Here is a 12,171-nt window from a genome sequence, read left to right as displayed (position 1 = left end):
TTGTGGAGCACAGGCTCTGGACGCGCAGGCTCAGCAGCCATGACTCACGGGCCCAGCCGCTCCGCGGCATGTGGGATCTTCCCGGACCGGGGCACGAACCCGCGTCCCCTGCATCGGCAGGCGGACTCTCAACCACTGCGCCACCAGAGAAGCCCTGTAGTGTTTTTGTTTTTTAAAAAATGAGCATATACTGTTTGAGAGGGAAAAATAAATCCTAATTTTTGAGGGAGAGAAGTCACTAGAGTATTAGATACCATCAGATTACTTCATATTTACTTTCTTCCCCCCTTTTTAAAACCTCAACAAATTGGATAATACAGATGTATTACAGATAAAGAGGTACAGTTAAAGGAATTGGTATTAGGCCAATTAAAGAACAGCTGAGAGAGATAATAATTCAAAATATGAAAATTATATTGACATCTGTAATTATTAAGATTGGATCCATGATTGATCCAGCCTCACATTCTGACCTTGGCATCAAGTGATAATTTATGGGAGAATGCCACATGACTTCAACAGGTTACAGATGTAGGCTTATAATATCCTTATTTTCAAAATCTGTTATGCAAATTTTCTTTGAGTTTATTCAGATTTTATCTCTTGGACATAGTACACATTTTATTCTCTCTAGTCCTAAGCTAAGATTCAGCATTCTTATAATTTCAAATGTCCATTATTTAGTAAAGAAGTCTTTGTTTTCTTTATCCTTACTTCTAATGAATGTCTTAACCAAAAATGCCGTCATGAGACAGAAGGTGTCAAGCTCTTTTAACACCCTTACTCCCTAATCAGTACAGAAATCCTTCATAAACCTCAGAGTTTTACTCTTTTTCCCTGGAGCTTGTCCAGCTCCATTATATTTATTTTGAAATACAGTGAGTGGTTTTGGAAAAAGTAGTCCAAATGTAGATGTCCAGTGATTCTTATAAGGGCAAGATACTGCTGTTGGTATACAGTTCCTAGTAGCCAGTGGCCTGCCCCCTACCCTTTGGGCCTGTAATAGCATGTACAATGTAAAATATGAAATAACACAGTTAACTTTTTAGAGCACTTTTTCCTGGTCTTTAATCCTAACCTGTATACAAAGTCCTCTTCATTATTATTTACCCACTTTTACAGCAAAAGAAACAATAGCTTAGAGTAGACTAGAGGTTAAGTAGTTTGCCCATACTCACACCGCAAGTAAGTGGGTTCTGCAGGTGACATAGATTGAAGATTCAGGAGTGTATCTTTAGCCTAGATTTCGGCCCTGAGCATCAGCCCTATATATCAAAGCTGCCTGCAGGTCATAGCACCAGAGCAACCCACGAACATACGGAATTCAACATGCCCCAAATTGAACTCATTTTCCTGTCCCCTTCCCATTATGTTCCCATCTCTAAACAGTAAGCTCTGCCATTTAAAAAAAATTGAGGTATAATTCACATAACATAAAATTCATCCTCTAAAGTGTACAGTTAGGTAGGTTTTAGTATATTCACAAAGTTATGCAACCATCACCCCATCTAATTCTGTCACATTTTTATCACCCCATACCAATTAGCAGTCACTCCCCAATCCCTTCTGCCAGCCCCTGGCAGCCATTAATCTACTTTCTGTCTCTGTGGATTTGCCTGTTCTGAATATTTCATGTAATTGAAATCATACAATATGTGGCCTTTTGTGTCTGGCTTCTTTCATGTAGGATAATATTTTCAAGGTTCATCTATGTTGTCACATGTTTAAATACTTCATTCCTTTTTATGGCTGAATAATACTCTCTTGTATGGATATTTGTTTATATATTCATCAGTTGATGGGCATTTGGATTGTTTCCTCTTTTTGGCCATTTTGAATGATGCTGCTGTAAACATTGCTGTAAGTGATGTATGAGGGTTGTTCTGTCAGTTTTACCCGTTAAGTATTTCTCAAAACTTTAATCTTCTCCATCTTACTGCTTTTGCTGCCTTAGTTCAGGTTCTGTCATTTCTTTTATTTATTTTATTTTTGGCTGCTGGGATCTTCCTTGCTGCGCATGGGCTTTCTCTACTTTCAGCGAGCGGGTGCTGCTCTTTGTTGCAGTGCGCGGACTTCTCATTGTGGTGGCTTCTCTTGTTGCGGAGCACGGGCTCTAGGTGCGCGGGCTTCAGTAGTTGTGGCTCGTGGGCTTTAGAGCGCAGGCTCAGTAGTTGTGGCGCACGGGCTTAGTGGCTCCGAGGCATGTGGGATCTTCCCGGACCAGGGCTCGAACCCATGTGCCCTGCATTGGCAGGCAGGTTCTTAACCACTGTGCCACCAGGGCTAGGTTCTGTAATTTCTTGTAAAAGTTTCCTAAACTCATCTCCCAGCCTCCAGTCTGGTCTCATTTGTCATAATAATGCTAACAGTGGACATTGTTGATCTGATCATCCCTCCTACTTAAAAATCTTTTAGTGATTTAGTATAAGATGAAGTTCAGAACTTCTTAAGATGGCATATTAGACCCTCCATAAGCTGGCCTCTGCTTGATGGTGCAGTTTCAGTTCTACTTACCTATAATCCCTGTAAGCTAAAATTGTGTTGAACTTCTTGGTTCCATGTATTCAACATGCTGTTTCCTGGTTTTGTGCATTCTCTTTGCTCCTTCCTGCCTGGAGTGGCCCTCCTGTCTTTCTTAATTCATACAAGCAAAGTTGATGTCTTCTCCTGTTTGTCACCATTGTACTTTGTTCTCCATAAGGTGTTGCATTTATTTCATTGTGTTTAAATTACTTGTTTACATTCATATCTCTTCCACCAGACCTAGCTCTTTGAGGTTAGAAACTATAATGCCTGGCACAGTATATGACATCCAGAAGATTTTTACTAAGTGTTCCTGTGATGCAAGGGAGAATAGAGTAGGTAGGTGGGAATGAACTAACAAATAAGCCTGTGCTTATAATATCCCCAATTCCTTGTTTCTTCCCTATTATAATTCTAACATACTGGGCTATTGTACATGTTTTTAGCTGTCTTTGAGAACTAGCTGTGTACAACAACTTTTGATGGTTTGTAACCAATAGTGTAACACATCATTCTGTGATAGATTCAAATAATCTTTTAGAAGAGTAACAAAATATTTGAGCATTAGGAGGGTAAAAGTAAGTTTTTTCCTATAGGTGTTATTTAGCAGTACATGAAAAATACTTACAATAACACATTAAGAAAATCTTACAAACATTTCAGAAGTAAATCCTCAAATAATACTTCAGCTGACATTTCCAGCAGTCCTGTTCATATTTACAAGAGCATCTGATGGAATCAGCAGCATGAAGATGGATATTAAATGGGATAAGGCTTGTAATATGCTTATCACAATATCCAGCATATAAATAAGGGCTCAGTAAATGTTGGCTGTCATAATTACTATTAATAGTAATATGGTTACTTTTAGTAAAAGGTCCTAATTTCTTTAGTTTTTTGTTTGTTTGTTTGTTTTACTATACTATGTCTTCCCATGACAGGATTAACTTTAACTGCCTGAGTTGGAAAACTAAATTGAATATGTTGACATATGAACATACTGAGTAACTTGGTTACTGTTAATTATAATAGAAAAATGACAAAATGATGTCCTGGTCAGTGAGTGTATCTCATTCTCGAAAGATATAGTCTTAACTTTCGAAGTCCTCCATTGGGTCTGCAGATGAGTTTCTGTACATAAAACAACACTTGAAGGCATGTTAATAAATTGGAAAACACTTAAAAAATTAAGCCAGTACAAAAAAGACAAAAATTCCAAATGGGCAAAGGACACAGGTAATGGGAATAAATATGAAAAAGAAAAACTATGTAACATTACTAGTCCTCAAAGAAATAGATATTAAAACAATAGGATTTTTGGTCTAACAAGCTGACAAAAATAAAAATATGAAACCTATTGTTGAGTGAGTGGTGATGGAATGGGTACACCTTTAATGCCATATGGAAAAGTGATACCATAAGCGTCATGTGCGCCCCAAATCGGGTTTTCCCTATCTTAACATTCTGCCACATTTGCTTTAGATCCTTTTTTTCTTTTTCAAGATATAAAACTTAATACAGTTAAAGGCCTCCGTGTTTTCTGTAAGCTTATTCTCTTCCCTCCCCAAAATGTTTAAAAATCTCTCTATATTTTGTTTATATTTTGACATTAATAGTAATTAAAATTTTTAATATTATATAAAACTTGCTTGGATACATTTATTAAAATACTCTTAATGTATAATTTAAAATTTACAGCTTCATTGTTTTAATATAATTTATAATATCTTACACTTGTGTTTATTTTTACAGTGTCTGCATATATTTACATTGAATGGGTTTATTCATTTCTTCAACAGACAGTACTGATTACCTGCTGTGTTTAAGACTGACACACAGGGTGCATAGTGGTGAGCAAAACAGATGTGAGCCCTACCATCATGGAGTTTAAAGCCAAGTAGGGGGTATAGACTTGAACAATTACACATAAATACATAGTTACAAATTATAATAGGATCACCAGCTGCTATGTGGAGAACAGACTAGGAAGCAGTTGCAGGAGATTGCATGAGACAGTCACATTGGACTAGGGTGATGGTGGTGAGTGCTTGGATTTGGAGTATGTTTTGAAAATAGATAAACGGCATAAGATTGTGGGTATTAAGCGCCTATGTAATTTTTTTTTATGGTATGATGATTTAGGATGTCATGTTAAGTATATCTCCATTTTAGCTATCGTTTTAAAAAAATAAACCATAGTTTCTTAGCATCTCTTACCAGAAGTGGCATTACTGAGTCAAAGGCTATGAACATTGGTATGGCTCTTGATAAGTAATGTACTTGCTTTCCAAAAGGATTGTACCTGTTACTGTATCACCAGAAATGCTTGACTTCTATGTTTAACTTTTGCCAGCATAGTGTATTTCATTTAGAAAAGTTTTTTTTTTTTTGCGGTACGCGGGCCTCTCACTGCTGTGGCCTCTCCCGTTGTGGAGCACAAGCTCCGGACGCGCAGGCTCAGCGGCCGTGGCTCCGCAGCACGTGGGATCTTCCCGGACAGGGGCACGAACCCGTGTTCCCTGCATCGGCAGGCGGACTCTCAACCACTGCGCCACCAGGGAAGCCCTAGAAAAGTTTTGGGTTTTTTTTTTCCTACTACTTCAGTAAATTAAAATAGTACTTTAGTTGGGAGTAAGGGGAAATCTATGGAATAACTTTCCTTCATTTAATATTTTATTATGTTGAGTTAGTTTTTAAGTGGCTTTCTTTTATCCTAGTTTCCAAAGGATGTTAGTAACCTATGTATCTGATCTAAAAGTGTATTCTGTTTGAAAGGCTGGAAATAATACTAATTAAAAATGTAAAGTCTTGATTCTTTTCTTGCTGTCTTTAACTAGTTTCATTGTGGAATTTATGTGGTTTTAAACTGGTTAGGCTTTGATAACCTGTACTTTCTCAGTGATGTTTTTTTTTTAATATAAAAGGAATAATATATGTTGAGAGTACTTTAGATTTGTGGTAAGGTATTAGCTTAGAGCAGGGGTTGGCAAAATGTAAAGGGTCAATTGGGTCTTTGTCACATAATCTTTGTTGTTGTTGTTTCTTAAACAACCATTTAAAAACTGTTCTTGGCTCATAGACCATACAAAAACAGGTGGGCAGGATTTGGCCTGTGGGCCACAGTTTGCTGTACCCTTATTTAGGCTCTCATGTTGGGAAAGATTCTACATTGATGCATACATTTTTTTCTACTTCCGTATACTTTTTTTCTTCTGGCTAAACAAAATCTTTAGTACTTACATATCATTTTTGTTGTGCTTGCTGTCTGCTTTGTCTTAAAACCTGTCATTTCTTTTCAGATCAGATCTCACCATTTAACACTTTTGTTCTTAAGTTTTTATCAAGTTGCACTGCCTTTTTATATAGCTCAGTGACTAATTATGCTTCTAAGGATGACTGTAGTTAAAATTGGGGGCTTCCCTGGTGGCGCAATGGTTAAGAATCTGCCTGCCAATGCGGGGGACGTGGGTTCGAGCCCTGGTCCTGGAAGATCCCACATGCCATGGAGCAACTAAGCCCGTGCGCCACAACTACTGAGCCTGTGCTCTAGAGCCCGTGAGCCACAGCTACTGAAGCCCGTGAGCCACAGCTACTGAAGCCCGTGCACCTAGAGCCCGTGCTCCACAACAAGAGAAGCCACTGCAATGAGAAGTGCGTGCACCACAACGAAGAGCAGCCCCTGCTCGCCATAACTAGAGAAAGCCTGTGCACAGCAACAGAGACCCAGTACAGCCAACAATAAATAAATAAAATAAGTAAATTTATTTTTAAAAAAAAGAAATGCAAATAAATAAAATTAACTTGGGAAATACTGAATTTTTAACCTAAACTTGTTATTTGTAATCAGCATATTCTTCCTCATTGTTTATAGGCACGTTGTAGGTTACGTTTTTTCAATAACAGAACGTGACTCAGAATTTTGCTTTCAATATCTTTGGGGTTTAGAAGGGAAAAGTTAATAGGAATGAATAGGGACTTCTTTCCCAGTTTTCAGTCCCTTTGATGGAGTGTTCATCATGGGAACATGCTATGAAATGCATGCAGAAACTACTAATATTTCACAGTGTATACTTTTGAAACCCAAAGTGTTTGAAAATTTTTTAAATGGGAGTTCACTGAGGTATACATCTTAGAGGCGATACCTGTGGGCACATGTGCGTAATCCTCCAGCCACACCTTAGGTATAGATTTGTGTGGCTCCAGAAGCTAGTCTTTAATTTCATTGTTGATAGAAAATTTTAAAGATTAAAGAAACCATTAACCATAAGGTTAACTTCAGCTAGTACTGGTAAGTGAAGAATGCAAGGTGACAGCAGTAGGTGAGGAAAAGTCTTTCGTCTGTTTCACATGTGCCGTAACCACACCTGGGTAATGAATGGACTGACTCCAAGAAACTGTACTTTGCTCTCAGTTCCTGCTCTTTCATTCTACTCCAAAAACAATGGTTTTCAATTTATAATATACAAGAGTTCTTTCAAGGATCAATAGTTAATTAAAGGAATTAGGCTAAAATAAAATGTCAACCAAATGTTCAAATCTTTAGTCAAGAGCTTCTTGTTTAGAAAATTAAATATCCATCCTTCTTTTTCTGACTGTTGAAATAATTGGCTTTTATTATAGAAAATTTGGAAAATACAGTTTACTTTAAACGATAAGCATGAGATCATTCTAATATGGTAATCTTTCACACTTTTTAAAATTAAAAGGCAAAGAAAGAAATACATTTAAAATAATATCTATTACCACAAAAAACGGTAAGCAAGAGCTCAATTATTTCTTAGATTAATTATCTCCATCAGAGACATACCCTTTGTTAACATTTTGATGTACATACCACCACAAGTTTTTTAATATGTACATACAAGATACATTTATACAGATGTGCAGAGATATTTTATTGGGATCATGCTACATGTGTATCTTTGTATTCTCCTTATGCTGTGAACAGTTTTCAAACACTTTTCCAAAAACATGATTTTCGATGACCATTTTTTTAATGATAGATTGGTCTGTGAAGTAATTCATGAACTAAGGGTGGAACAATAAGAAACAGTGTCCTTGGGCTTATACTTTATACACATTATTAGCCCTGCCTCTGACTCCATGACTTCACCTTGCACCAGCCCTTTTCCTTATTTTTTGAAGCCTGTTTTGGCAGACAGTATGTGAAATCTTTTAGGTGTGAGTATTAATCAAAAGTCAGAGGAAAATAAGATTTTCATTTCAAGATTCAGTTATGTCACCTACCTTCTTTCCTTTACACCATCTTGGAGTTGCATGGTCTCTAAGATATCCATCTCTTTCTCTCTCCTTCAACCACTCCCTCTCTTTTTACTAGAGGTCTCACAGAATTTGCAGACAGAACAATCATTCTCTTTAGCATTATCATAGTATCTATCTGGCTGTTAAATATTGTTCCTAGGACTGCAGAAATGGATTAAATAAGGGCACTAAAATTCTCCGTATTGACCATTCTCTTATGTATTCCTTTGACTATAAATAAAATAGATGCATGACACTTTCGTAAGTTGCTTGATTTTTCTTGCCACCTAAATCATCCAGAATAATAGGAGTTGGTAGAGCTATCCCATTTTGTAAAAATTATTTTTCTTTACAGAGAATTTGGGTCTTTTTGTTATTAATCTATGCACTTGCATTGTTGAATCTCTGTGTAACACCTTTTTTAAAAAAAAAAAACCTTTTTTTAAACTGTGGTAAGATACACATAAAATTTATCATTGCCTTTTTTTTTTTTTTTGCGGTACGCGGGCCTCTCACTGTTGTGGCCTCTCCCGTTGCGGAGCACAGGCTCTGGACGCGCAGGCTCAGTGGCCATGGCTCACGGGCCCAGCCGCTCCGCGGCATGTGGGATCTTCCCGGACTGGGGCACGAACCCGTGTCCCCTGCATCGGCAGGCGTACTCCCAGCCACTGCGCCACCAGGGAAGCCCTATCATTGCCATTTTTAAGTGTACAGTTTAGTGGCATTAAGTAAGTTCACAATATTGGACAACCATTAGCTCTGTCTGTTTCCAGAACTTTTTCATCATCCCAAACTGAAACTCTGTGTCCATTAAACAACAATTCTCCAACTCCCCTCTCCTCAGCCCCAGGTAACCGCTATTTTATTTTTTGTCTCGGTGACTTTACCTATTCTAGGTATCTCAGTATAAGTGGAATCACAGAATGTTTGTCTTGTTGTGTCAGACTTATTTTACTTAGCATAATGTTTTCAAGGTTCATCCATGTTGTGGACTGTATCATTTCATTCCTTTTTATGGCTGAACAATATTCTACTGAGTGTGTGCGTGCCCCCCCCCCCATTTTGTTTATCCATTCATCTGTTTAATGAACACTTGGGTTGCTTCTATGTTTTAGCTATTATAAATAATGGTTCTCTGACCATTGGCATACAAGTGTCTGAGTTTCTGCTTTCGGTTTATATACCTAGGAATGGAATTGCTGGATCCAGTTTCCTCTGCACCCTCACTGGCACTTGTTATTTTCCTTTTTTTAAAAAAAATAGTCAACCTAATGGGTGTGAAGTTGTAGCTCATTGTGGTTTTGATTTGCAATTCCTGAATGATGTTGAGCATCTTTTCATGTGCTTATTGGCCATTTGTGTATTTTCTTTGGAGACCTGTCTATTCTTGTACTTTGTCCAATTTTGAATTGGGTTGTTTTTTGGTTCTTAAGTTGTGTCTAACGCCTTTTTAGAAGTAAAAGGTGCACCATAATAACCCAGACTGTGTTTCTCCCTTCTCAGGATTCCTACAGAAAACAAGTAGTAATTGATGGAGAAACCTGTCTCTTGGATATTCTCGACACAGCAGGTCAAGAGGAGTACAGTGCAATGAGGGACCAGTACATGAGGACTGGGGAGGGCTTTCTTTGTGTATTTGCCATAAATAATACTAAATCATTTGAAGATATTCACCATTATAGGTGGGTTTAAGTTGAATACAATAAGTTGACATTGAGGAGTAATTGTATCTTCCATTTATTGAGTCTTTGCTAACTGCCATGCACAAATTTGCACAAATTAAATTTTAAAATAATTTTTGTTAGGTAATATCCCTGATTTACAAGTGAAATTCTTAAGGATTAGAGCAGTTGAGCAACTTGTTCCAGATCACCTAGTAGTAGTGCTAGAATTGGAAGGTAGGCCTGGTTGAGAAACAAGGCTTTAAGCTAGATCCATCATAAAAATGAAAACCATGAACGAAAATGTGAAAAGGCAATTGAGATGGCACCACGCAAATAGCCTTAAAAATAACTCTGTGTAGTGTAGCATTTCTTGGAATCAGATGAATGTTGGCCTTAGATAATTAAGGAAAAAACACAACTCTGAAGTTACAAGATTGAAGTATTAGAGCAATGCAGTTTTTAAAGAATCTCGACAAATTTGCATAAAAGCGACTACTTTTATTAAAATGTTCCTATAGAAATCAAAATCTTTCCACTTGGTGCTCTCTTTTTTAAGAATGAAGGTAAAGCATTATGTTAATGTTGTAACTCATATTTTTATAAAAACATTGTATGTGTACATTTAACAACGTATATAGTATATGTTTCTAAGATTATAATTTTAAAAATTAGTCCTCACACTTTTTTGGCCTAGAATTTTTCAATATTTCTGTTTTATTGTAACCTACCTGCATATGAACCTACTAGATTGTAGTTTTACTATATTTCTAGGTATTTGATCTTTTAAGAGACATAGAAGTTCTCTGTTTAGGATAGAGAAAAATAACTAGGAGGAGGAGAAAGGAAAATTTGGTGTAATGGGAACTAGGAATTACATTAAAAGTCTTTTAACCATATTTTATGAGACAAAGTTATAAATAGTTTTTGAAAGATTTTTGTTACTAATTCCTCTGATGTAACTTTTTTTTTCCTCCCCAGAGAACAAATAAAAAGAGTTAAAGACTCTGAAGATGTACCTATGGTTCTAGTAGGAAATAAATGTGATTTGCCTTCTAGAACAGTAGACACAAAACAGGCTCAGGACTTAGCAAGAAGTTACGGAATTCCTTTTATTGAAACATCTGCAAAGACAAGACAGGTAAGTAAAATTGTAATAAATACAAATCTATTCTCTCAAACTATATCAAGTGATTTTAATCATTAATCACTATTTACTAATATATATTCTAATAATGTCATTTTGGGAGCAGGAGGGCATGAATATTAATAAATGTACATACCTGATAGCATAACTTTTATATCAGTTGATGTAATTTATCAATTTTCTTCCATTATAGTAAAATAGGAAATATAACAATATTTACTTGGTAAATGTTCTCTTAAGGATATGAGAGGGCAGCACTTCTTATTCCAGTGTCCTGTTATCTTTGGCTTTGGCTTTTTTCTACGTTGGACAGTTCAGCTCATGTTATAGTCAGGATTCGAGAAACGTGGGAATTTTATTTTTTACTGTTTTATTTATAAAGTCAAAGAACAGGGAAACAAATTTTGAGTTTCCTATTTTTGAAGTGCTTTTAAGAGTATTATGTCATATGTTTCTAGATTAAATTTTGTTGTATTTGAAGAATTTTACTTAGGTAGAATTTTTTTTTAAAGGATATATTTTTCAGGAAAGCTTTTATTAAAGCAAGAGAATATTTAAAAGTAAATAGAAATTCTCAGTTATTCATTTACTGTGTTCTGAGAAAAAAATAACACCACATTGATCCTGAATTTTGTTTCAGAAACTATTTTAAAAGTAACTTTTTCTCTAGGTAAAATAAAATAGTTGATATTATTTAGTCTTATTTCTATGAAATAAGAGTTTAACATATAGAAAAAATGAATTCCTAGAAAGGAAAATATAAGGTTATGATGGAATATTAATATGTTCCATACAAGATGAACATTTGTTTGGGGCCTTGTCTGGTTATTTGTACCTATGAGCCCAGAAAACCAATTTCATGGAATTTAACTTTATAATGCTAGAAGTTAAGAAGAGTGATGAACAACTTATTACATGGTTAAACTTATAAAAACACCTTCTAGACCTTTCACTGAATTTTGTAAAGGGGTAAAAATTTAAAAGTAAACCATCATCCAGCTAGTGTATATGTCTGTTTCCCTAGTGGAAGATCATACCTACCACTTTCTGGTTGTACAAATTTGGTACACAGTGAAAAAAACAATGAATTCTGTTTTAAGTCTTTGCTTTGGGATTAAAAGCTGAATTAGAATAGTTTTTGACCATAATACAGATGATCTTATTCTAAAACCTGATTTATAAGTTAAAGAAATACTTGGTGTATACATTACTTCACTTTACTTTGGAGGAATTAAGATTTCATTCATATCATTCCCAGGTCCCAAAGACTGGGAAGAGGTTTGGTTTTTGTCTTCTTTGTTGGTCTTCTCTGACCGTACTCCTTGATTTCCCTTGGGAGGTACTCAGAAAACATGATTATAATATTATAACTTTTTTTTCCCATTTTTGTATGAAACATTTTCAGATATAAAATTGAAGGAATTTTATGGAAAACATTTGCAAACCTACTACCTAGATTATACTATTAACAGTTTATTAACTTGTATTAGTTGTAACTTTTAAAGTATACATTTTAGACTAGTGGACACATTAGTTTACACTGTACAAAGAAAAGAAAAACTCTAAGACTTTGCCTGA

The 12,171-nt window shown here is 35.8% G+C and overlaps 1 protein-coding gene across 5 annotated transcripts in view; it reads left to right on the top strand.

The window, feature by feature from the left end:
• KRAS (KRAS proto-oncogene, GTPase) overlaps window positions 1–12,171 on the top strand; it is a 38,707-nt gene that overhangs the window by 12,063 nt on the left and 14,473 nt on the right. For all 5 annotated transcript variants that reach the window (XM_067695944.1, XM_067695947.1, XM_067695946.1 and 2 more), the window contains 2 exons: window positions 9,289–9,467; window positions 10,428–10,587. In XM_067695944.1, the coding sequence (XP_067552045.1) occupies window positions 9,289–9,467; window positions 10,428–10,587 (339 nt within the window). The remainder of the gene's footprint in view (window positions 1–9,288; window positions 9,468–10,427; window positions 10,588–12,171) is intronic.

The sequence above is a fragment of the Pseudorca crassidens genome, chromosome 11, assembly GCF_039906515.1.
Source record: "Pseudorca crassidens isolate mPseCra1 chromosome 11, mPseCra1.hap1, whole genome shotgun sequence".
NCBI classification, from domain to species: Eukaryota; Metazoa; Chordata; class Mammalia; order Artiodactyla; family Delphinidae; genus Pseudorca; species Pseudorca crassidens.
This window is presented reverse-complemented; position numbering and strand designations above follow the sequence as displayed.